Source organism: Pongo abelii, chromosome 1, assembly GCF_028885655.2.
Source record: "Pongo abelii isolate AG06213 chromosome 1, NHGRI_mPonAbe1-v2.0_pri, whole genome shotgun sequence".
Lineage (NCBI taxonomy): Eukaryota > Metazoa > Chordata > Mammalia > Primates > Hominidae > Pongo > Pongo abelii.
The window spans coordinates 115,526,203-115,553,939 of record NC_071985.2 but is presented as its reverse complement, the minus strand read 5'-3'; the positions used below and the strand labels follow the sequence as shown (position 1 = coordinate 115,553,939).

General features: G+C 41.1%; 1 protein-coding gene across 1 annotated transcript; it reads right to left on the bottom strand.

Annotated features, from left to right (window-relative positions):
• Window positions 1-357: 357 nt before the first annotated feature.
• On the bottom strand, window positions 358-25,107 carry VTCN1 (V-set domain containing T cell activation inhibitor 1). The gene is made up of 5 exons (XM_054548844.1): window positions 24,935-25,107; window positions 23,164-23,228; window positions 9,583-9,930; window positions 6,155-6,433; window positions 358-482 (listed from the first exon to the last, which is right to left on the bottom strand). The coding sequence occupies exons 1-5, from the start codon at window positions 25,105-25,107 to the stop codon at window positions 358-360; spliced, it is 990 nt and encodes a 329-aa protein (XP_054404819.1).
• Between the last annotated feature and the right edge of the window lie 2,630 nt (window positions 25,108-27,737).

Sequence of the window (27,737 nt, the reverse complement as noted above, 5' to 3'; positions counted from 1 at the left end):
TCAGGGCTAAATATCTCTTTCTCTTCAATAAGTTATTTGGCCTTCATTGATGACTGAGTAACTTAAAAGCTATTTGAATTTACATAAATACTTGAATTGTATGTTATTTTTCCTATGGGTCTGTCAATGAAGTCTATGCTGTTTGCTGACCTAACAAATGATTACCTTTCCCAGTACTAGTGGAAATAATGTCACAGCCCTGGTGTCATTAAATGTTTCTTTCTGTGGCTGATGCTGAAGGCTATCCGACTCTCATTAGGAGCACCAGCACCCACAGAACCAATCTCCCACACTATTTGTGATTAATCTCACCTGTTGTAACAATGACTTTGCATGCTTTTTTGTGGCCGAGGCACATTATTTTAGCATCAGGTAAGGGGTGAGAGGCAGAAGTGCCCAGCTGATGGCAAAGAAAGAAGAGACACACAGAGAAGCCTTTGAGTTTAGCAGCTGTAGGTGACTCCGCCTTTTGATCTCAGATTCTGTGAAGTGAGAGAAAAAGTTTAGGGTCATACAGGAGAAGCTGGATGTCTTCTTCACATGACTGGTTAGCAAAGAAAAGTACCTGAAAAACAGAACAAGTTGTTTCTAATTTAGGCAATTTTTTACCCCTTTGCCCACCTCTCCGTAACTGGCTTAAAAGTAGAGCTTTCTCTTTCTTCAAAGAAAATTCGATTCTGTGGTCCACTCCAGTGAACACTCAGCCAAATCAAAAACTATACCAATAGAGAGATTGTCATTGGTTACCAAATAAAGAATAGGCTAAACAAACAGCCATGGCCAGTTCTTGGCTTGAAACGCATTTTCCCTCCAGGCAGTGATCTTTACAGGATCCATGTCATTACATTAGCTTTCATCATACCACTACAAAGTGTCTAGGAAGTATTATTCTCATTCTGAAGTAGAGAATGGTAGATGTAAAGAAATGAAATCATACTTCTTTTGCTCGATTTCCTCCCTAAACAATCCTATCTCTTTTATTTCATTTCAGCTCTGTCACTTACCAGCTGTGTGACTTTAGGCAAGTTACTCAATGTATGTGCTCCAGTTTCTTCATCTATAAATAGGGCTAAAATACTAATAACCTACTTCATAGGGTTCTTATGAGGATTAATGAGTTAATGCATGCAAAGCACTTAGAACAGTGTCTGGCCCACAATAAGCACTCCATAAGTATTGGTTGTAAAAAAGACAATAAAGCCAACATCACTCAAGCCTAATATATATCACTTTCATGCTGGTCATTTCCAAGTCTACCTCCTTAGTTTGAACTCTGTCCTGAGTTCCACATCTAGATTTCCAGTTGCTGCTAGATATGTCATTTAAAAACATAATTATTCAGTAAATATTTCTGAGTACCTACTACTGGGATTCAAAGGAGTCCAATAAATAACAGCCTCTTCCCCAGCCTAGCTCTGAACCAATTAAAGAGAAGGACAAAAAAATAAGGCAAATGGAAGATCAAAATATCACCTTTAGTGCTGAAAATCTGTTAATAGAGAATGAGGCTTTGTAGGTAGGCAAGTGGGCTACAGCCTAGATTCCCCACTGTCAGACAGAACCAGACTGGTGCAAGTCTCCTGCAGGAGCAGATTCTACCCCTGAACAACTGACGGCCTGCAGGAGCACAGCAGAATGTACATAGGCTTCCTGAGAGTTAGCAAAAACAAAGAGAAAAAGAAGGAGCTGAGCTACTTATGTCCAGCTGCTCCTAATATACTCATCAATCAGATAAATCAATTCCTTGTTCTCTGGGGAAGAGTGAAAGAGGGAGGAAGAGAGAGGCTAAAGAGATTACACTGGTGGGGATCCCTTCTCATCAAAGGAAATATATGGAGTAAGGGTGTAGTGTTCTCCACAAAACCTATCACATGCTGGGTATTGTGCTAAGCACTGGGCATCTCTACCTGGGTACACTATGGGCATTTAAAACTCAACATCTCTAAAACCCTTATCTACTCTCCACACATATTGCTCCTATGTTTTGGGGTGGTTTTTTTTTTTTTTTTCGGTAGCATCACCAACCTTCTAAGTATCCTGGGTAGAAATATCAAACCCATTTTGACTTGTGATTTCTCTTGACTTTCACATTTGCATCACCAAGGACTGTACATTATTTTGTTTATGCAACTTTTGATTCTTCCCCCTTTTCTTTCCCATTGCCCCTGCCCCAGTTAATACTCTCATATTTTCTCCCCCAGACCATTAGTGTAAGCTCCTGACTTCATGTCTTCCCATTTTATCCAAACCATTTTTTTTTCTTCTTCAAAACCCAGCCTGAACTCTGCCTTATCTATGGATCCACTTCAGTCATAATTAACAACTCTTTCCCATAGGTACTAAATCTACACTGTGATTAACTTCTCTTTCGATACTTACGCTATTCATTTCAGTATCTCAGGGGGCTTAAAAAAGTACTCTGAACATACTTGGCACACAACAGATATTTGTTAAATGAATGGCCTAAATTAGCAGTATAGGCAGAGAACACAGGATGTAAATCCCATGGCCCTACTTGTTTAAAAACATATATGGAGCACCTACTTTGTGTATAACGGTAAGAAATTCTGCTATTTTCTTAATTTTGAGCTACCAAAAGTTGTATTTCTTCTTAGCCTGACACTTCGAACACTTGTTTTGATGTATCCAACAAATATGTAAAGAAGACAGATCTGTTAATTGAATAAAAGGTGTGCTCAATGTCTATGTCTTGTTCAGTTATGGCCCTTGCTACTAGAAGACATTATTTACACAGCTTGGAGCTTTTTACTGGGAACTGGACTGAGATACTGTTGTCGGCACCCATTGTTTTAAATGACCAATACTTCAGTCCCTCCTTCTCTTCTGGGAAGGCCTTTCATCAGATACTGCCTCATTGGCCTAGTTATGGGCAGCTGACCCAAGTTGAGTCAAAGTCCTTCTTGGGAATGTAGAATGAGACTGATGAATTAAGGTTCAGTCGCACCACCCTCTTGAGTAAGAGATTTTTTAATATAGGAATGCTTGGCAATCACGTCTTGCCATATGGACTAAAACAAGAGAGTAAAGAGAGAATTAAGTAGAAATGAGAGACGAAGAATCTCAATGGGATTTAAGTTCCTGGTTCCAGTTGATCCTGAAGTCAACTGAACTTCCTGTCTTTGGTTCCACAACATTCTAGTACACTTCCTACATTTCCCTTTCAGCCTAGATTTATTTATATTGGTTTTCTGTTACAGGCAACTAATAATCCTAACCAGGATAGTTGCCCATTTGTTCCTCAAGATGGTGCAAGAGCTCTCGCTCTCACATATAATTTTTTAATTAGATACTTTTAAAAAATTGCAGTAAAAACACAACAAAATTTACCATCTTAACCATTTTTAAGTGTACAGTTCAGAACTGTTAAGTATATCCACATTGTTATAAAACAAATCATTAGAACTTTCTCATTTTGCAAATCTGAAACTCTATACTCATTAAACAAAAACCTTTCTCCTTCAACTCCTCCAACCTGCCCTCTGCTAACCATTCTAGTTTCTGTGAATTTGACTGCTTTAGATGCTTTGTTTAAATCATATAGTATTTGTCTTTTTGTAACTGGCTTATTTTATATACATAATGTCCTGAAAGTTAATTCATGTCGTAGCATATAATAGGCTTTCCTTCCTTTTTGAGGCTGAATGGTATTTTATTGTATGTATATACCATATTTTGTTTATCTAGTCATCTACTAATGGACATTTTGGGTTGATTTTATCTCTTGACTTTTGTGAATAGTGCTACTGTGACCATGGGTGTGCAAATACCTCATTCAGACTCTGAATTCTTTTGGAGGCATACCCAGAAGCAGGACTGTTAGATCATATGATAGTGTCCCCGGAATTGGTTCCTTCTGGTGGGTTCTTGGTCTCGCCGACTTCAAGAATAAAGCCGCAGACCCTCGCGGTGAGTGTTACAGTTTTTTGTTGTTTTTATTTTGAGGCAGAGGCTTGCTCTGTTGCCCAGGCTGGAGTGCAGTGGCGCAATCTTGGCTCACCACAAGCTCCGCCTCTAGATTCACACCATTCTCGTGCCTCAGCCTCCCGAGTAGCTGGGATTACAGGTGCCTGCCATCACATCCCGCTAATTTTTTGTATTTTTTTTTTTTTAAAGTTGAGAGGGGGTTTCACCATGTTAGCCAGGATGGTCTCAATCTCCTGACCTCGTGAGCCGCCCGCCTCAGCCTCCCAAAGTGCTGGGATTTCAAGTGTGAGCCACCGCGCCCGGCCTTAGTGTTACAGTTCTTAAAGATGGTGTGTCCAGAGTTTGTTCCTTCAGATGTTCAGATATGGCACATCTGGAGTTGTTTGTTCCTCCCAGTGGATTCATGGTCTTGCTCACTTCAGGAATGAAACTGCAGACCTTCGCAGTGAGTGTTACAGCTCTTAAAGCTAGTGGGGACCCAAAGAGTGAGCAGCAGCAAGATTTATTGTCAACAGCAAAAGAACAAACCTGCCATACCCTGGAAGCCAACCCCACCAGGTTGCGGCTGCTGGTTGGGTGGCCAGCTTTTATTGTCTTGTTTGGCCCCACCCATGTCCTGCTGATTGGTCCATTTTACAGAGCACTCATTGGTCCATTTTACAGAGTGCTGATTGGTTCATTTTTACAGAGTGCTGATTGGTGCATTTACAATCCTTTAGCTAGACACAGAGTGCTGATTGGTGCATTTGCAATCCTCTAGCTAGACAGAAAAGTTCTCCAAGTCCCCACTCCACCCACGAAGTCAGGCTGGCTTCATCTCTCAGTAGTTCTTTTTTTTTACTGTTTTGATGACACTTTATACTATTTTTTATAGAAGTTGCACCATTTTACAGTCCCACCAACAGTGCATGAGGGTTCCAATTTTTCTGCATCCTCACCAACATGTTATTTTCTGTTTTTGCCTTATTTTGTTTTGTTTTTAGAGTAGCCACCCTAATGGGCATTAGGTAATATCTCATTGTGGTTTTGACTTGCATTTCTCCAATGATTAGTGATGTTGAGCATCTTTTTATTTGCTTTTTAGCTATTTTTATATCATCTTGGGATGAATATAATAATGTCTCTTCAAGTACTTTGCCCATTTTAAAATGAGGTTATTTGATTTTTGTTGTTGTTGAGTTGTAGGAGTTCTTAATATATTCTGGATTGAAACCCCTTATTTAGATAAACAATTTACAAATATTTTCTCCCATTCCATAGTTTACTTTTGTGTGTGTGTGTGTGTGTGTAATTTATTTTTTAAATTGATATATCAGAGTTGTAGATAATTTTGGGTTCGTATGTATAATTTCAAATTAAAAAATCATAAGAATATGATTTATTCAGTTAGATTCAGCAAACATTTATAGGGTACTTATAATGTGTAAGGTATTTTGTGCCCAGTGCTAGGCTTGATTTAAATGGCAGCCTCCTGACATACTCCTTTCACTACAGTTTGAATCCAATTTAGCCCCAGGAAGGATAGTCTTAAAAGTCAGAATTCAGTCTATGCATTTTCTTGATACTAGCTCAACCTAAGGTTTTGTATGCACTAAAGCACTGCAGGGAGACTAGGGTGCTGGGGCTTCTCAGCCAGTTCTCAGCTAGGGTGCTGGGAGACCAGTTCCATCTAGGGGTTTCGGATTAATCTTGAGCCAATATTAGTGGGATCATGAGTCAGTCCCATGAGGGATGAATAAAACTAAGTCAGACTCCAGACTTTTAGTCTTCAGATTCACAGCCTTCTCAAAGGCAGGGTGGAACCAAACCTTGGTTTCTAGCCTAAGTTTTGGAGGGCTTGAAGTCCAGCTGAACATATCAAAGATGTCATGTAATTAATTATCACTTCCCCACTGCTGTAGCGAGGTAGTCCTACTGAGTTACACAGAGCCTCAGAATCCTAAACACTGTTCTCCAGACAACCAGTCAATGAGAAAGCATACAAGATGAAACCTAATTGCCATCTTTGACCTATATGCCATACATATTGTTTTGTGTTGGGCTTTCTCTTATGTAATACAATCTCAACTGGAATTGAGTGATCAAATTCTAAGTGAAGAGGACTCTAGAGATTTTTGTGCCTTGGTATGTATCTATTAATGAAATTAAATTTTAATTTAGATTTTACTCTTTCCCTAGTAAATCTGTACAAAAACATAGAGGAACCCACCTGTCACTTTGATATCCCCTGTTGCTTTGGCAATGTCATTTTCAATCATACAGGAGTATGTGTTGTTGATCGTAACATTGTATAGCACAGACACAACCTTCATGGTCACATTCTCAGAGTTCAGCTCAAAGCTGGTATTGGAGACTTCCGAGAAGTTGGCTCCCTGGTCAACTTGGGATGCCCAGACCACTGTGGGCTGGGGGAACCATCGGGGAGCCTCACACCGCAAGGTCTCTGAGCTGGCATTATAGTCCACATTCACTTCCGGCATGCTAAAGGCTGCGGGGTCAAAAGTCAAAAAGGGCAGATGCCAAAGTCAGACACATAAGACAATATAGGCTTTGAAGTGCTAGGTCTTAAAAATGCAGTTTTTTTTTGTTTTGTTTTTTTTTTTATCATTGAAGCTACTCAGTACTTCCTCAGAGGTCCATCTGTGTATAGCCCATTGTATTATAGGTGCAAATAATTATTTGCTCATAGCATTGCTATACATCACAACCCTTTGGCCAATCACAAACCCCAAGGACCTAAATTCTAGGTATATTATTGTTACAATAGATAATTTTCTCCAAGTAAGAGGAACTTCAGTGGTCATAAAAAAACTTATCCCTTAGGGAAATTAGGCATTTTCCTAGGGATCTGTGAAGCTTCTGGATTTTATGTATTTTTCTCCCTGGAGGATAAAGTTAGGGTGGGTAGGGAGAAGGAGAAAGAAGAAACAAACAGCATTCATCTAACACCCACAGAAATTCCATCCACAAGCTTTGTCATCACAGGGATTTGGAGTTTGCTTGGGTAGAGATTGTCCAGCTCTGGTATCCAGAGATAGAAACAGACATTTGTTTTCCTCCAAGGTAATTCTCCTCACAGGGGAGTTAACTGCATTTTGAAATTAAGACTTAGCTTCCCCCCATATCCAGGCAGATAGACAGTTGTGAAAAATGTTTAAGCCTGGACTTTTTATTGGGGTAAAATATAATTTATTTATTTACTTGGCGTCTTCCTTTACCTGGGACTGAGCTGGTGCTGAGTAAGCAGTAAAAGGAAAGCCCTTGCCTAACCCTTAAGGAGTCTGTTCTCTAGCAGGGGAGACAAGACTCATGCTCGGAGCAGGCCGGGAACACGCTCTTGGGCGATGATGTGGGAAACTACGTTTACATGACAATGAACCACCATTCATTGAGGGTATATTCTGTGCCAGTACTGTATTCCAGACCTTATTTCATTTGATCCTCACAACACTCCTGTGAATACTATCATCCCCATTAAAAAAAAAAAAATCAACTTTTAATTTTGAAATAATTTCACATGTACAGAAAAGTTGCATAGAAGGTATAGAGTTCTGGCACAGGCCTCACCCAGTTTCCTCTAATGTCAACATCTTAACCAATGTGCATTAGTCAAAACTGAGAAACTGGAGGCCAGGCGCGGTGGCTCATGCCTGTAATCCCAGCACTTTGGGAGGCTGAGGTGGGCAGATCACCTGAGGTCGGGAGTTTGAGACCAGCCTGACCAACATGAAGAAACCCAGTCTCTACTAAAAATACAAAATTAGCCGACTGTGGAGGTGCATGCCTGTAATCCCAGCTACTTGGGAGGCTGAGGCAGGAGAATCACTTGAACCGGGGAGGCGCAGGTTGCTGTGAGCTGAGATCGTGCCGTTGTACTCCAGCCTGGGCGACAAGAGTGAAACTCCATCTCAAAAAAAAAAAAAAAAAAAAAAGAAAAGAAAAAACAGAAAAAACGGAGAAACCGTCAACGGTACATTACTATCAACTAAATTCCAGATTTGATTTGTATTTCCACAGTTTTTCCAATAATGTTCTTTTTCTGTTCCAGGATTCCATCCAGAACACCATCATGCTTTTAGTCATCATGTTGCCTGAGTTTCTTCTAGTCTGTCATGTTTTCCCAGTTTTCTGTATATTCCATGACCTTGACAGTTCTGAGGAGTACTGGTTAGGTAATTTGTAGGTTGCCCCTCTGTTGGAATTCATCTGATGTTTTCTCCTGATTAGACTGAGGTTACAGGTTTTAGAGAGGAAGAGCACAGGAGGTAAAGTGCCCTTCTCATCACATTATATCAGAAGGTACATGCTGTTAACATGACTTATTAATGATGTTAACCTGGATCACCTGGCTAAAGCAGTGTTTTCCAGATTTCTTCGGAAGCTGGACTTCACTAGGTCCAATATACCCTGAGTGGGGTAGGGAGGGTTTCAAGCTCCACTTTTTGGAGGGAAGAGATCTAAATAAATTATTTGGAATTCATCTGTAAGGGGAATTTGTTTCATATCCCTCATTTATTTAAATAAGTATGAAGTCATATGTATTTATTCTATACCTTTGAGTAATAATTCAATACTATGTTATTTATTTTGTTGCTTAAATTGTTCCAGCTTTGCCATTGGAAGCTCTTTCAGTTGGCTCCAGTATCCCTTTGACATGACCCCATTTTAAGATGAAGAAACTGAGGCTCAGAGAGATTGCTTTGCCCCGACCACTGTACTTACACAGGTCTGATTCTAGATCTCAGCTTCGAATCATTGCATATACATGTTATGAGGTGTGCAAGAAAGACCTGTGCATACTAGTTCAGGCTGGAAAGGTCCGGTTTCTGCCCACCCTTCAAGGCTCCCCTCAAATGCCAGCTTCTCCAGGGGGCTTTCCTATCCCTTCCCTCCTATGCATTTGAGCGGGATCTCTCTCTTCCTCTCAATCACTCCATTTATATTTCTCTTAAAGCATTTGATACACTTTACTAATTATTATCATTTACAGACTTTTATTATCTCTGTCCTTACCCCTAACTCTGTGAGATCTATACTATGAGCTCTGCAAGGGGAGGGGGAATCTGTTTAATCATCTTTGTACTCCTCACAGTACCTGAGTCCCTTGTATATAAATTCAGAAAACATATGTTAAATTGGGTTGGCAACAAAGGGTGGATTTCATTGTTGCAGGGGAAGGGGAATTAATGAGTTTATAGGACAATGTTGTTTTCGTTTTGGTTAGTTCCCTTTGAACTTCTAAAATGCACCCACTGTCATGAGTCTCTGAAGATACTGATTTCAGGATTGGGCTTGGATCTACTTAGCATGGAAATGTCCCAGGCTAGGCTGCTCTTATTAGCTGTACCAGGGGCTACCACAAAAGAGACTACATTTATTTTGTTGAATAGAGAACACACCTGGAAATTCTGAAGCAGCAAGAACCCAGAACAAAAGATTTTTAAGGCCTCTCTTATAGTTGGCTACTTTTGGGGTTGGTGTGGGTCTTGGCCATAAAATGGCAAAAATAGCTGTTAGCAGAATTGGGAGCGTCATTGTCTGATATTGGTCACAACATGATATTTCATAAGCAACTCATAATCTTTAGCCTCAAATACTTCTGGTGCTTTAAAAAATCTCTCTCCAAAAGTAACTCACCTCCAGTTTTATACTCAAGGTTAGCATTCCCCTTGCCTTTAGAAGTGATGATATAACATTTGTAGGTGCCAGCATCTGTGAGTTGCACGTTTTTCAGCCGCAAAGAGGCATTGCCGACTATCACTTGATCAGCAAACACTGCTGTCCGGCCTCTGAACATTTCATCCTGCTCCGACAGCTCATCTTTGCCTTCTTTGAACTCATGGACCAAGCCTAAAACACCTTCCTTCAGCCATTGTATCACGATATCAGAAAGTTTGATGTCAGGTTCAAAAGTGCAGCTCAGGATTCCATCCTCCCCAATGTTCCCAGCTGAGGCGACAGTAGTGACTGTGATGGAGTGTCTCCCTGCAGTTCAGGAAGCAAAGATCAATGCTAAGGGAAGCCTTGGAACTTCTACAACCAAACCCTTCATTGCTGAAAGCCAGACAGAGACTTCTGTGATAAATTAAAAATATAGAAGAACATGAGAGGCAATAAGAAGACAAGAAGAGAAAGAGCAGGAAGACAATCATTTTGATATATATATATATATAGCAGATCTGTCATATATAACGGCTTATGTAAGACCAAGTAACCCAAACCTTGAGAACACATTGGATTTGGGGTTTGAAGATGAAAATTCAAGTCTTGGCTTTGTCACTCAATAGCCATGTAACCTTCAATAAGTCATGTAACCTCCTTGGATCTTAGAAAATTGGAGGTAACAATGTCTGTCTTACCTACTATATTAGTCCATTTTCATGCTGCTGATAAAGACACACCTGAGACTGGGAAGAAAGAGGTTTAATTGGACTTACAGTTCCACATGGCTGGGGAGGCCTCAGAATCATGGAGGGAGGCAAAAGGCGCTTGTTACATGGTGGTGGCAAGAGAAAAATGAGAAAGATGCAAAAGCGGAAACCCCTGATAAAACCATAAGATCGCATTAGACTTACTCACTACCACAAGAACAGTATAGGGAAACTGCCCCCATGATTCAAATTATCTCCCCCTGGGTCCCTCCCACAACACATGGGAATTATGAGAACACATGGGAATAATTCAAGATGAGATTTGGGTGGGGACACAGCCAAACCATATCATTCCATCCCTGGCCCCTCCAAATCTCATGTTCTCACATTTCAAAACCAATCATGCCTTCCCAACTGTCCCCCAAAGTCTTAACTCATTTCAGCATTAACTCAAAAGTCCACAGTCCAAAGTCACATCTGAGGCAAGGCAAGTCCCTTTCACCTATAATCCTGTAAAATCAAAATCAAGCTAGTTACTTCCTAGATACAATGGAGATACAGGTATTGGGTAAATACAGTCATTCCAAATGGGAGAAATTGGCCAAAACAAAGTAGTTACAGGACCTATGCAAGTCCAAAATTTTAAAGGTCCAAAATGATCTCCTTTGACTCCAGGTCTCACATCCAGGTCATGCTGATGCAAGAGGTGGGTTCCCATGGTCTAGGGCAGCTCCACCCGTGTGGCTTTGCAGGGTGCAGCCTCCCTCCCAGCTGCTTTCATAGGCTGGCATTGAGTGTCTGTTGCTTTTCCAGAAGAACAGTGCAAGCTGTCAGTGGATCTACCATTCTGTGTTCTGGAGGACGGTGGCTCTCTTCTCACAGGTCCACTAAGTGGTGTCCCAGGGGGGACTTTGTGTTGGGGCTCCGACCCCATATTTTCCTTCTGCACTGCCCTAGCAGAAGTTCTCCATGAGAGCCCCACTCCTGCAGCAATCTTCTGCCTGGGCATCCAGGCATTTCCAGACATCTTCTGAAATCTAGGTGGAGGTTTCCAAACCCCAATTCCTGACTTCTGTGCACTCACAAGCTCAACACCACATAGAAGCTGCCAAGACTTGGGGTTTGCACCCTCTGAAGCCATGGCCCAAGACCCTTTTGGGCACAGCTGGAGCAGCTGGGATACAGGGAACCAAGTCCCTAGGCTGCACACAGCAGGGGGACCCTGGGCCCGGCCCACAAAACTATTTTCTCCTAGGCCCCCAGGCCTGTGATGGGAGGGGCAGCCATGAAGACCTCTGACATACGCTGGAGACATTTTCCCCATTGTCTTGGGGATTAACATTCAGCTCCTCATTACTTACGCAAATTTCTGCAGCCAGCTTGAATTTCCCCTCAGAAAATGGGTTTTTCTTTTCTTTCACATTGTCAGGCTACAAATTTTCCAAACTTTTAGGCTCTGCTTCCCTTATAAAACTGAATACCTTTAACAGCACCCAAGTTACCTCTTGAATGCTTTGCTGCTTAGAAATTTCTTCCACCAGATACCCCAAATCATCTCTCTCAAGTTCAAAGTTCCACAAATCTCAAGGTCAGGGGCAAAACATAACAAGAGTCACCTTTGCTCCAGTTCTCAACAGGTTCCTCATCTCCATCTGAGACCACTTCAGTCTGGACCTTATTGTCCATATCACTATCAGGCTTTTGGTCAAAGCCATTCAACAAGTCTCTAGGAAGTTCCAAAATTTCCCACATTTTCCTGTCTTGTTCTGAGCTCTCCAAACTGTTTCAACCTCTGCCTGTTACCCAGTTCCAAAGTTGCTTCCATATTTTTGGGTATCTTTTCAGCAGTGCCCCACTCTACTGGTACCAATTTACTGTATTAGTCCATTTTCACGCTGCTGATAAAGAAATACCCAAGACTTGGAAGAAAAAGAGGTTTAATTGAACTTAACAGTTTCACATGGCTGGGGAGGCCTCAGAGTCATGGCGGGAGGTGAAAGGCACTTCTTACATGGCAGTGGCAAGAGAAAATGAGAAAGATGCAAAAGCGGAAACCCCTGATAAAACCATAAGATCTTGTGAGACTTATTTACTACCATGAGAACAGTATGGGGGTAACCACCCCCATGATTCAAATTATCTCCCACCAGGTCCCTCCCACAACACTGGGGAATTATGGGAGTATAATTTAAGATGAGATTTGGGTGGGGACACAGAGCCAAACTATATCACCTACTTTAAACGTTTTTTGTGAGGATCAAATCAAATGGATATTAACCTGATTTGCAAACTGTAATTACACATATAAGGTATTGTTTTTCTCAGTTAACCAGAAGTGGCAGAGAAGTGAAATCTCATGTTAACTAAATGTGGCTAGTCATTCTGAAGAATGCTGAACTCTAAAGTGCTGTAACTTTTATTTCTATTTGAATGATGAAGAAACTAAGGCATTGAGAAAATAAGTGATTTGATCAAGTTTACAGTGCTAGCTATAGCATAATGAAGAACTGTATTTAATTCCGTTGATTTTTGGTTTAAAATGAAAGCCACCCTCTCCTCTCCAGACATACCACCAGTAGAAATATTAATTATGTGCCAGCTGTATCCAACTGCTTCTTCCTCACATGGCCAGCCTACAACCTACCCAGTCAAGGAAGGATCAATCAGCTATTCATTGTACACGGGGGGCTGCTGACTGAGGACACCTATTGGGGTGATTTAATTAGCTGAATCTTCTTGAGAGGCTCTTTCTGTGGCTTGGATATGAAACTAAGGGCAGATGGCCTTGGAGCCCAAGAGGAGAGTGGAGGAGACACAAAGAAGTATGGGGGAGAGAGCGTGGGAGAGAAAAATGGAAAGAGTCTTCAATCCCCAGAGCTGTCTTGGATCCTGGGGTGTTCAGGTCTAGTTCCTGTCCTAATTTCTGCACATCCTTTAAACAACACCTGATATTAAAGGGGCCTGCACAAGTCTCTCTTTCTTACAGCCAAAAAAGCCCAACATAACGGGTCCTGAGCACTTCTTAACTGGACTTTTCAGCTTCTTTATTGGTATTTCTACCTTTCATCTTTGCCTCCATCCAATCCATTTTACATGCATTAATCCTACAGGTAGGCCTTCTTACAGTACAATTTGAACATGTCTCTTTCCTAATCACTCATCTTTAATGGTTCCTAAGAGCTGTGGAATGGATTTGAGATTTTCCAGCCTGGACTTCAAAGCCAAACATAGTAAATGCTCCATACATATTAGGCCTTATTGCTGTCTTTGCAGCCTTATCTCCAACTACATCCTTTCATAGTCCATTCTGTCTATCTGTATCAAATTATTTGTTGATTTTCTGCCTTAAATAAAAAACACAAAGCAGATGTGTTTGTTGTTGTTGTTGTTGTTGTTTTAATGTGAAAGGTAAACATTATCAACATAAGGATATCCTTGGCTCTTCTCCTCTTCTAGCCTATTAGGAGTTGGAATTATCTCATTGACTCCTAGACCTCTACAAAGTAAATGAGGGTAATGAATGAGGAAGAGAACTGGAGAAGCTAATCTAGATGGATTTGCAGCAGAAAGAACAGAAGGCTACTGATGGAAGAAAAATTATAGCTAGAAAAGGAGGAAGAGGAGACAAAAACAAGTACATAGCCTGGTTTGGAAGGATGTTTTGGAGGCTTGAGAGTGTGAGAAGAGAGACTTTGGAAGCAGCTGCCATGCATGGCCATTCCTGTGGGAGATCTGGGAGAGGAATTATGAAAGAGGACAAAATGAAGTTTTTGCTGTGTAATAAGAACACAACACACCTCCATTCCTTGCATTGGTATTTTCTTGAACATTGATTTAAAGATTCAGTTTGCTTTTCAAGTATTGTTACTTAAAGAATGATATCCAAGGCATTCCAGGCTAGCATGGGTTATACAATGGCACTATGCACCTTCACACCCCTGTTCATCTTATACCTATTAATTCATAGCTCACACTTCTTTATCACCAGTTATGCAAATTCTACTTATATTCAAAGTCTGTTCAGATGGCAGCCCTCCCATGAAACCTTCTTTTAATTCACCAAAGGAAAAATTAGTAGATTCTCTCTTTACTTTCCTGTAACTTTTTTTTTTTTGGCCTTTATTATAGCAGCTGTCTCCCTCTACCTGGTCTCTAGTCTATCTCTGGAACTAGTTTGTGAGCTTTTCAAGAGCAGAAACTGTCTTAATCCTATCTGTAAGTCCCGTAGTGCCTAGAGCTATGTTTCTGCAGAGAAAAATAATGTTTGCTGAGTTTATGAATAAATGAATAAATAAATGGAAATCAGTAGAAATCAAAGCATTGTTTGAGATAGGCTAAAATTATTGTAGGAGTAAGGGATGTTTGGCAGGATTACCACATCTAAATTTTGGGGATATGTGATCCAATGAAAAGGAAGGCAATAAAAATACTGAGAGGTTCACAATAAAATCATGAATCAAATACAACTATGTTAGAGCAAGGGTAAATTTGATGGTTGTTGATAAAGTGCCATTAAAGTTGAATTGAAAAATTACTTCTTAGAAAAAATACATGATTAGCACAGCTAATGGAGAGAATGAAATGGTAACAACATACCTTAGTTCAGTAATTGTATTACTGAATTAATTTTAATATGTTGGCCTTGAGCTCACAGGTAGGGAATCCATTGAAATATCTCCCAGAGAAGTTAATCATTAAAAGTAGGCAGCTGTGGAATGCCCCAGGGACCTGCTGCAGGTTCTAGTCATTTAAGGTTGCATTAATGATGTGGCAGATGGAATGAGTGTAATGTTGATTAAATCCCCTCCACCCCAATGTCAAATAAAGAAGAGAAATAAGAGCCAGTGAGAACTTAAAAAAACCTCCACCCCAATGTCAAATAAAGAAGAGAAATAAGAGCCAGTGAGAACTTAAAAAAACCACAGGGACCTGGCCATTGCTTTGCACCCAGAAAGCAGTCAATAAAATACTTGTTTGTTAAGTGAATAAATGATTGTTAAAAGTGATAAAATTTAATTTGCAAGCAACCACATGTAAATATTACTTCTCACAAGAAAAGAAACTATTCAGACTTGCAAACAAACATAGGCTCAAGGAGGATTATGCCGTTTGGCCTCGTATGACTCTCCAGGCCTATTGACCACCAGAGATTCTTTTTTTTTATTTTTTGGAGACAGAGACTCACTCCACCAGAGATTCTTGTGTGACTTGTTGAGTCAAAGGACAAAAGGGCCCCATGGAGATGGGCTAGAGGCAGGTACCTATTGATAGAGAATTCTATTAAATGGACACAGATTTTAAGCATTTCATTTACCTCTAAGATTTCATTAAACCCCTTTAAAATTGGAAGACTGAGCCACTTACTGAAAATTAATTATCCAGCTTGTGAGGGCTAATTACTACCACAGCTCCTGTCTGCATGAGGAAAGTGGGGCTGTTAAAGCAGGGGCAAGACGAAACCTGAGCAGCTCTGAGTTCACACGGAGGGAGTACTATTCAATCAGCGCTCCGTTGTAGGAGCAGGAATATCTTGAAGTGGGGGTATAGGTAACACAAGGCAAGGATTCTTTACAGAAACTATGATGCTGGGGCAGCCTACAGCACTGGATAAAACCTGGAAAATGAGCTGTCCTTTGAAATGACTCAGAAAGACAAGTTCGTACATTCCAGTAGCATAGCGAGCATGCTAGATGTCTTCAGCAGATGGTCATCAGCATCTGCTAAAACTCAGCTGTCCAGATGGGCACCACAGTACATGGCTTACAAGGTCGAAATGCAAAGTTTAACCTTGGGGTCAAACCTGTGAGTGTCACTCCTGCCAAAGAAGATGGTGGGGTTGGGAGAACAGTTCCTTCTGTGAGAAGAAATTTAAAAGGACACTGGGCCAGGCCAGATACGGGAAGAATGTAGGAAAGCAGCAGAACATGGTGTTTGAGAACATGGCACAGGTACAGGCTGCCTGGGTTGAAGTCCCAGCTCTGCCACTTATTGGATATGTGACCTTGGTCAAGTTTTCTAACCCTTTATTTCATCATTTTTTCAAATCTGTAAAATGGGGATGCTCCCTTAGAGGGTTCCTGAAAGGACTTAATGATACAATGCAGGTAAAGTGCTAAATATAGTACCTGAATTGCCACATGCTAAACCTTAAATCAGTATTGATATTGATAACTAACTACAATCATTTGGAAAGATTGCAGATGAGAGCCCCAGGAGGTAAGGAAAACATCATTTCACTAAATGTTTGCTTACAGTGACTCATTCTAAGCTGCGAGAGAGTAAGAATGACCATTATACCCATTTATGGATGAGGATAGAGACTCCATGAGGTTAAATGGCTTGCCGAATGCCTTGGATCTAGCTGTTAGTAGAGTCAGGGTCAAACACAACCTGGTCTGGCCCTGAACCTATGCCCTTTCTACCATATTTTGCTGATACCCAGGGCCAGATTGAGACATGTAGAGTGCCAATCCAATAAGAAGATATCCCTACTTCACTTAAAAATCAAAACAATTAAAAACCACAAAATAAGTGTAAGAAAGGCCCATAGCTGTTTATTTTCTCAGATGACTCGAAGTTTTTTTTGGACAGATCAAATATTTGCTAAATAAACTGTGCAATGTTTCCATTTTGGTGTCATCGGCATACACCTAGTTGGTTTATCAGTGTCTGAAGCTGGAGCATTATTGTAGTGTGATGGGTCACTCACCAGGTTATTTAAAGGTGTATGTCTGCTGCTTGAACCCCAACAGCTGGGTGGTGAGCCAAGGCCTTGGTGCCCAGCTGAGGAGCAGATGTCCCTGAGAACCTAAACATCCCAGGGAGTATCTGAGAACACACCAAGAGAAACAGTCTCATTGCAAACACACAGCAGGCAAAGAGCCAGAAAACCAGCTTAAAAGCAGCTTAGACATGGGCGATGGCACAGATCTCTAGGGCTGTCTTGCTGCCACCCAGAAGTGCCCTGTATGTAAGTGCTAATAAACTCATTTACTCACCAAACTGGACTTGTCTAAGTCATTCTTTGGTCTTTCAACAGCTTCCCAGTTCTGGCAGCGGGGTGGGGGTTGCGGGGGGCGATACAGGACACATGTTACAGTTTCAGGTTTTGCTTGTAACAATTATCAGGAGGCAGCATCCTGTGGTTTCAAAGGAAGCCTTTCCTGGTTGACCAGGAAATTGTGCAGTTCCTAGGAGGTGCTATATGAATGCGTTAATAATAGCAAATTTTTACTAAAAGCATTGATGGCATCAATATAAATAACAATGGCAGCTGTTTATCACACACAGGTGTGTGAGTGAACGCTCCTTTAATTCTCACAATGACCCTACCTATTTTACCAATGAGGAAACGTTTAAGTTGTATCCCAAAGGATATACAGTTAGTGTGAGCCCTGAGATTGGAATGGCTCTGATTCTGAGATTCTTCCATTATACAGAGCCGTTCAAAGTCAGAGAGTGCGTGATAGCACAGGGACTGGGCTGGGTATGGTTAGGGGCCTTTCCATCACGTCTTCTTCCTTCTCGGAGGCTTAGCCACAAGGGCTGTCCTTTAACCAGGGCCTGATTGGAACCCCTCAACCTCTCTTTCAAATGGTCCACCGCAAATGCATTTTATGTTTTATGGGGTTTTTATTTAGAATTTGTAAGGAGCAGGATGGCTATGAGAAGGTGGCATATACAGCATGAGGAGAGTTACAAAGAAATAGAATTTCTTTCTGTATTGGGGAAAAGTTTTACATTTTCAAAAGCTGTGGTCTCAGGAATCGTGCCTGCAAGGCAAACCATAAAACACCCTTCTCCACTACAACTCTGTGTGAACGTTGTCATTGGTATGGGGTAATGGGTAGGAGTGTAGGTTCGGGAAACAAATTCCCAAGGCTTGAAATACAGCCATGCTCACTTGCTGACTGTTGTGCGTCCTTCCACATATTTCTCATCTCATCATAGTAATAACACCTACCTCCTATTTGTTGTGTGTAGTAAGGCAAATCATGCATGCAAAGTTATTTAGTACAGCGAAGTGCATGAAGAAAGGATTCAAATGATATTATCATCATGATAAAGTTTAGATATTTGTCTTCACCCAAATCTCACGTTGAAATATAATCCCCAATGTTGGAGGAGGGGCCTGGTGGGAAGTGCGTGGGTCATGGGGGCAGATCCCTTATAAATGGCTTGGGCCATCCCCTTGGTGATAAGTGAGCTCTCAGGCCCTGAGTTCACATGAGATCTGGTCGTTTAAACTTATGTGGCACCTCCCCACCACTCTCTCTCCCTCTTGCTCCTGCTTTCGACATATGACATGTCTGTTTCCCCTCGCCGTCCATCATGACTGAAAGCTCCCTGAGGCTTCACCAGAAGCCGGGCAGATGCCAGCACCATACTTCCTGTAAAGCCTGCAGAATCGTGAGCCAGTTAAACTTCTTTTCTTTATAAATTACCCAGTCTCAGGAATTTCTTTATAGCAGTGCAAGAACAGCCTAATACATATCATCATCTGCTTAATGCTATTTGCTTAATTTCAATGTCTTATATATTAAACCAGCTAATATTTTATTGAATTCATTTAAAGTGTGATAATATGATCTCTGATAAAGGTTATAGTCCTTTTAATAGAGGCAACTGAAAAAATCCAACTAAACAGTATTAAACTAACAAACTGCCCATTTTATCCAAATAACCAGCTGTCACCCTGTGAAATGGGAAGGAGGCAGAACACCTTTTTATTGGCAGTAGTAGAGTTTTAAATTTTTGATGGTACATTACTGGATTGAGTAGACTATTACTTCCATCTATTCACACCTCCATGCATCCATCCAACTGTCCATTCAAAACGCACTTATGGAGCACCCTGTGCATTAAAGGAACTGAGTTCAGTTCTTGAGGTGGCTGTTGCTATGCAACAAGAAAAGACATAAGTAGCAAACCTGCTGACTAACACAGGGAAGTTATGATATTGTGAAAATTCTTGCTAGGGTAGTCAACACCACTAACAACCAAAAGATAAACAACTCTCTAAGAGTTCTGATGCAAAGCCAGTGAGCCTTAGGTCCAAGAAAGTTTAGTCATCAAGATTTAGAGTGACAAATAAATACTAGGGTTTTAATTGAAGGTGATGTATAAGATCAGGAATAGGGTAAATTATAATGAACAGTTAAGCCTTAGTGGCCTGGCACGGTGGCTCACACCTGTAATCCCAGCACTTTGGAAGGCCAAGGCAGGCGGATCACAAGGTCAGGAGATCTAGACCATCCTGGCTAAACATGGTGAAACCCTGTCTCTACTAAAAATACAAAAAATTAGCCAGGTGTGGTGGTGTGTGCCTGTAATCCCAGCTACTCTGTCTCAAAAAAAAAAAAAAGAAAAAAGAAAAAGAAAAAAAGAATTAAGCCTTAGTGAGGAAGGTACCAAAATGTACTTTAGCATTACTATCTTTAAAAGTTATTCCAAAATATTTGGTTTATCGGTCTATATTTTATTTCCTTATAAAGACTATATATGTAAATCAGAGAGCAGTGGCTCACACCTGTAATCCCAGCACTGTGGGAGGCCGAGGTGGGAGGATCACTTGAGGTCAGGAGTTCGAGACCAGCCTGGCTAACATGGCAAAATCCCATCTCTACTAAAAGTACAAAAAATTTGCCAGGTGTGGTGGTGCGCATCTGTAATCCCAGCTACTCAGGAGACTGAGGCAGAAGAATCACCTGAAGCTGGGAGGCAGAGGCTGCAGTGAGCCAAGATTATGCCACTGTACTCCAGCCTGAGCAACAGAGCAAGACTCTGTCTCAAAAAAAAAAGAATGTATATGTATATAAACATAAAATGTATATATACAGACATGACATTAAAACATAAAATGTATATATACATACATGACATTATACACATTTTATGTTTATATATATACATTTACAAATGTTTTTGTATGTCTGTATTGAAGTATACAAACATAAAAATCCACACATCATAACTGTACAGCTTGAAGAATGATTATAACTTTATTCCATGTAACCATTATCACAACAAGAAAGAGAACCTTACTGCCCTCCCAGCAGTGCCCTCATGCCCCTCCTCGCTGCTACCTGCTTACTTGTCCCCAAAGGTAATAAGAACCATTATTCTACCTTTGACCAGCAGAGATCCATTTGCCTGTTTTTGAACTTCATATGCATAGAATCATACAGAACTTACTCTTTTGTGCTCTTCTGTTGTTCCACATTATGTTTTGCATATGAAAATGTACTCAGTCTCTGTCACCAGGAAACAGAAATTAAAACCACAAAATTCCACAACACCCAGTATTGGTGAGGGTGTGGAGAGCTCGATCTCTCATGCATTGCTGGTGAAGAGTAGATTGGCTCATTACTTTGGAAACCTGAATGGCAGTATCTACTAAAAGCTATTTATTGGCCTTTTGGACATACTCCTTGTGAGCTGCTTTTTTAAGCACTCACACGCCTTGCGAGCTGCTTTATTTTGAGACATTGGAAAAAGAATTGAAAGATGGCCAAATAAAGCAGGAAGAGGAATATTAATAAAGATAAAAGCCAAAATTAGTAAAATAGGAATACAGATCAGAGAAAATATAAATAAGCTAAAAGCTGGTTCTTTCAAAACTATTATAAAGCTAACAACACCTTATAAATCTATTTTAGTATATGAGAGAGAGAGAAAGAGAGAGCAGAAGAAAGAAAAAGAGAAGGAGAGAAGAATAGAAAGAAACAAAGAGAGACAAAAAAACCGAGATTATGAACAGTAAAAGACATAAATTAACATAGGAAATCAATATTAGAATGAAACAGGCTAGTGAATTCAGAAACAGATCAGAAATAGAAACATAGGAAATCAATATTAGAATGAAATAGGCTAGTGAATTCAGAAACTTGGTTGAGAGAAAACAACCAAGATTATGAACAGGAAAAGAAATAAATTAACATAGAAAATCAATATTAGAATGAAACAGGCTAGTGAATTCAGAAACAGATCCCCACACATTTGGATACGTGATTTATAACCATGATGGTACTGAAGGGAAGTGGGGGAAGGACAGTGTGTTCAGTAACGGTGCTGGGTTTATTGGATACCATAAGGAAAAAACGAATCTTGACCCCTCTCTTGTACTGCATATAAAATTAACTTGAGATGGTTTGCAGATATAAATGTATAAATGTGAAAGACAAAACAATAAAGCTTCTACGAGATAATCTAGAAGAACATCTTCGTGACCTTGGAATAGGCAAAGATTTCTTAAACGGGTTACAAAAAGCTCCAAGTATAAAGAAAAGGATCAATAAAAATTAAAATTAAGAACTTTTGCTCATCATTAAGAGAGTAAACATCATCAAGAGAGTAAAAAAGCAAAGTGTAGAGTAGAAGAGATTTGGTGATACCTGTAACTAGTTTGCATCTATGATATGCAAGGAGTTACCTACAAATCAAAAAGAGAAAGACAAATACCCCAATAGAAAAAAATGAATGAAAGATAAAATATACATGTTATTTTTTTTTTTATTTTTAATGTAGAGACAGGGTCTCTTTTTGTTGCCCAGGCTGGTCTTGAACTCTGGCCTTAAGCAGTATTCCCACCTCAGCCTCCCATAGTGCTGGGATTATAGGCGTGAACCACCACAACTGGCCTAAAATATATATGATTGATGACAAAGAAAGTGGGGAAGGGATGAATGTCTTTTCTAGCAAACACAACTCTAGCAAGTTTTCTTAGCTTCGACTTTGTGACAGTATTGAGTGGCAGCATGTCTACACTGGAGAAGCATGGCAGAAATGCCACTGGAATATAGAAAATAAAGTTACGGAGCTTTGGTCACAGACTGAGTTAAAATGAATGTGTTGGACTGAGTCAGGTGGTTTACGAAAAAAAGAGCAGACAATTTGCCTCAGAGAAGAAAGCTGCCAGCCTTAACTCATTCAGTGTCAAAATTAAAGCAGCATCCATAAAAGATGCTTCAGAGGAGTGGCCTGTGCAGAAGAGGAAAGTGAAGACTCTTCTGCAACTGACATTGACTAGCTACGTTCAGAAACTAACCATCTTTGCTACAGTGGTATCTGTTTCCTACATGGTACAGTAGTCATGACCAGTTGTCTCTTTATCTAAGACCCCTGTGTACAAAGACTTGATATTCTTTAACACTTCAGCTGAAGCTTCGTTACAAAGAAACCATCTACCCAGGCCAACCACTGACAGAATGGCTCAGAGGCAGCACATTACCTATGATCCCAGAATGACATCTTCAGCACTGACTGATAGATAGACTACTGATAAACATCTCATTTGATTATCTCAACTAACTGGTGATGTTGACAGTATCTCCCCACTCAAAAATGAGGAAACTTGCCTGGGCACGGTGGTTCAGGCCTGTAATCCCAGCACTTTGGGAGGCCGAGGCAGGTGGATTGCTTGAGCTCAGGAGTTTGAGACCAGCCTGAGCAACATGGTGAAACCTCATCTCTACTAAAAATGAAAAAATTAGCCTGGCATGGTGGTGCACATGCCTGTAGTCCTAGCTACTTGGGAGGCTGAGGTGAGAGGATGGCTTGAACCCAGGAGGTGGAGGTTGCAGTAAGCTGAGATCATGCCACTGCACTCCAACCTGGGCAACAGAGCCAGACCCTGTCTCAAAATAAATAAATAAATAATAAAAAATGAGGACACTGAAGTCAAAGACTTAAATGGCTAATGTAGAGAGAGCACAAGAAGAAGAATGAATGCTATACTCTGAGGTTTTCTGGGTCCAAGCTCTGGGCTCTTTCCATGCTAACACACTGAGTGATTAGGAATTTAATGGTGAGGGGTGAATAGATTATAGTAATGCAAGAAATCACATACCTGAAATACCAAAGCCAATGATGAGTGCAATTGCTCCAGCCAGAATAATGATGATGCTAATTATGCTATGGGAAGAGAGAGAGAAACAGAAAATTACTTCTCCATTCCTCTTGATGTGCTGCTTTTCAACTGGGGTACAAATTTGTTGTGGATAAGATGAGTTACATAAAGCATCTCAACTTTTTCTTCCACATAAGCTTCTTCCTAGAAATGGGTACCTTAGAAAGGAATTTCAGCAATTCCATCTCCATCCCCCTGGGGCTCTGGAATCAATGAAAAGAGTGACACTTGCCTCTGACTGTGCCATTTACTGTCCTATTTCCAGATCAGGGAAGACCATATATGGAGACTGTTGGGGCAAGAATGATGAAAACACTTCTTTAATGCCAGGTGCCACTTGAGAAGGACTGGTCCTGTTCCCAGCCTACCCTGAGCATCACTGTCCACTCTCTTGTGTCATTTGTCTCCCTGTCTTATCTCCTTCCGTAGACTTTAAACTCCATTAACGACAATGGTCACATCTTCTTCACTTTGTACCCACTCACACCTCATCTACTGCACTCCGTAAGTCCTCAGTGGGAGTCTGTTTTCTCTTATTAAAAAAACAAAAACAAAAACATATTTACTACGGAAAGTTTAGAAAATATAAACAAGCAAAAATGAGACAAATAAATCACCTGTAATCCCATCATCTAAACACAACCACTGTGTTTTGATATAATCCTCACCAATTATTTTTTATTTTATTTTACCTTAAGTTCTGGGATACATGTGCAGAACGTGCAGGTTCGTTACATAGGTACACATGTGTCATGGTGGTTTGCTGCACCTATCAACCCGTCATCTAGGTTTTAAGACCTGCATGCATTATTTGTCCTAATGTTCTCCCTCCCCTTGCCCCCAACCCTCCTGACAGGCCTCAGTGTGTGATGTTCCCCTCCCTGTATCCATGTGTTCTCATTATTCAACTCCCATTTATGAGTGAGAACATGCGGTGTTTGGTTTTCTGTTCCTGTGTTAGTTTGCTGAGAATGATGGTTTCCAGCTTCATCCATGTTCCTGCAAAGGACATGAACTCATTCTTTTTTATGGCTGCATAGTATTCTATGGTGTATATGTGCCACATTTTCTTTATCCAGTCTATCATTGATGGACATTTGGGTTGGTTCCAAGTCTTTGCTATTGTAAATAGTGCTGCAATAACCACATGTGTGCATGTATCTCTATAGTAGAATGATTTATAATCCTTTGAGTATATGCCCAGTAATGAGATTGCTGGGTCAAATGGTACTTCTGGTTCTAGATCCTTGAGGAATCACCACACTGTCTTCCACAATGGTTGAACTAATTTACACTCCCACCAACAGTGTAAAAGCGTTCGTATTTCTCCACAGCCTCGCCTGCATCTGTTGTTTCCTGACTTTTTAATTATCACCATTCTAACTGGTGGATCCTCACCAATTTTTAATGAACAGATTAACAAATGACACCTGGGAAACTAAATAAACAAATAAGGAAGTATTGCTTACATGTACTAAGTGCTAGAATTATATGACAGACATGTTGTTCCAACCAAGCAGCATGTATAACTTATATCAATTATCCATTTAGTAACCTTAGGAGGAGAACAAATTTTATTGTCTCCATTTTATAGATGGGGAAGTGACACAGGGAGATTAAGCATCTTCCCTAAAGTCACACAGTTGGCAAGTGGCAGAGCACAGATTAGAATTTGTCTCTTAAATCTGTACTCAACTCCCTCCAAGTGCACCAAGGGTAGGAGCTCACCGATGGGGCGTGTCCCTTTTCCTTGCCAAGGGGAACAAGCACTCCATGAGGGGTCACCTGCTTTAGCTCGTGAGAGTGACTCAGGCAGAGCAGAAGGCACAGGTCAAAGTGGTTCCTGGGAAGCTCGCCCGTTGCTGCCTGTCCTGGCGCATACATCATCGGTCAGACGTCCTCAGCCGCCCTCTCACACAGCTGCCAATTCACACGCTCCCAACACCCACGCTGATGTTACTCAGTAGGCAGGACAAAAGAAAGGCACAGGGAGGCAAAGAACGATGCTATAGAGAGAAAAATGAAACGCGGGGCTTTGCACTTTCTGCCCTGAATAGGCTCATTGTACCCAGCCTCCTATGGCTCAGGAATGGGCCCACCAGACAGAAACAACAGTTCCCCTGCAGGCCAAACCCTCATAAGGTGCAGCCACAAGGCAGCAAGCGAAGCTTTAAATAATAGGGCATCTGCTAAATTGATTCCAAGGGGAGACCACATTTGGCCACTGCTCCTCTTTTTCCACAACTCAGTGTAGCCTCAGTTCTTACTGGTCCAAGAGAGTGAGAACAGCTAGACAAAGTCATAGCGAGAGGAACCATCTGCTGTCTTTGACTACTGACACAGGCAGCCGACTTGTGTGTGGCCTAGGGTTTTCGTTTACTTTGGGTAAAATACTTCATCTCTCTGAGGCTCATTTTCTTTTTTTGTAAAATGGGAAATAGAGTAATTCCTGCTTTACCTATTATAAAGGTTGCATGTGTCCCCCCCAAAATTCACATGTTGAAATCCTAACCCCAAGTACCTCAGAGTGTGCCTTTACTTACTAATAGGGTCATTGTGAGAGGTGAAGCCAGCTGGACTTCCTGGGTGGAGTGGGGACTTGGAGAACTTTTCTGTCTAAAGGATTGTAAATGCACCAATCAGCACTCTGTGAAAATGCACCGATCAGCGCTCTGTATTTAGCTAAAGGATTGTAAACACACGGATCAGCACTCTGTAAAATGGACCAATCAGCAGGATGTGGGTGGGGCCAAATAAGGGAATAAAAGCTGGGCACCCCAGCCAGCAGTGGCAAACTCCTCAGGTCCCCTTGCATGCTGTGGAAGCTTTGTTCTTTCGCTCTTCACAGTAAATCTAACTGTTGCTCCCTCTTTGGGTTTGCACTACCTTTATGAGCTGTAACACTTGCCGTGAAGGTCCACAGCTTCATTCCTGAAGTCAGAGAGACCACGAACCCACCAGGAGGAACAAACAACTCCGGAACAAACAACTCCGGACGTGCCACCTTTAAGAGCTGTAACACTCACCGCGAGGTCAGCGGCTTCATTCTTGAAGTCAGCAAGACCATGAACCCACCAGAAGGAATAAATACCGGACACAATTGCAGATGTAATTAGTTAAGGTCATACTAGAGTAGGGTAGTGGTTAATTCCTAATCCAATATGGCTGGTGTCCTTATAAAAAGGGGAAATTTGGACACAGATGAACACACACACACACACACACACACAACACCATGTAAAGATGAAAGTAGAGATCTACAACTGAAGGAACACCAAAGGTTGCCAGCAACACTCTAGAAGCTAGGAGAGAGATGCAATGGATTCTCTTTCACTGCTCTCACAGGTAACAAATCCTGCAGACATGTCCATCCTGGCCTCCAGCCTCTAGAGCTGTGAGACAATACATTTCCATTCCTAAGCCACCTGGTTTTCAGTACTTTGTTACAACAGCACTAGCAAACTAATACAAAAAGGTTGTTTCAGGATCAAATTAGACAATGATTGAGGCATTATTCAGAAAGGGCTATTCATACACTACTTTTTACTATAAATAAATTTTACGTATAAGCTATTGCTGTAAGTTTATTATTAAAAGCTGTGACTTTTACGGGAGGGGACCTGAACAGCGACACTGAACAGATACCTGGGCCCTTGCCAAGAAGAGGGGGACAATGGAAGTTGTTCATTTCAGCCAAAGCTCCTGAGCCCCTCCATCACACCAGGCCCACGTTTCTCTCACTGTGAAAACAGAACCCTGCCATCTGTCACCAAATTCCCTATCGGAGCAGGAATCACCTTGAGGTTTGTTCTGAACTAGTATTCCCTTGGGAAACAATTCAACTTCCAGAGCCTTGGAAAGAGAAGCAGGAACTACCAGAGCAGCAAATTAATTCTTGTCTATTGCTTATTAATTTTTTAGAAAGATGAAAAAAATATTTCACTTCAGGGGTTCTTACATTGCTTTCTGATCTTTGCTTTCCCCTCAATGGTTTCCAATAACTATGCTGCAGGAAATTTTTAATGCAAAACTATGTCTTCTAACCACTGCATTGGGATTCACAGTGTACTTTTGGTACCCACTCATTACAAAAGGGCCCAAATAAAAATCAATGCTTTTGGAGGACTTGCTCATTCAGTAAACATTTATTAAGTACTTACTATGTGAAAGACATAGTGCTAGTCAATATGAAAGAAATGGAGAGATGATATAAACAAGGTCCCTGCCCTCAAGAAGCTTATAGTTAAACTGAGGTGACATACACACAAACCTGTGTAATAATCTGAGGCAGAATGTGATCAGGGCTTTAGTAAAGAAACGAACAGGCCAGGGGCGGTGACTCACGGTTGTAATCCCAGCACTTTAGGAGGCCGAGGCAGGCGGATTACCTGAGGTCAGGAGTTCAAGACCAGCCTGACCAACATGGTGAAACCCTGTCTCTACTAAAAATACAAAAATTAGCTGGGCATGGTGGCACGTGCCTGTAATCCCAGCTACTCGGGAGGCTGGGGCAG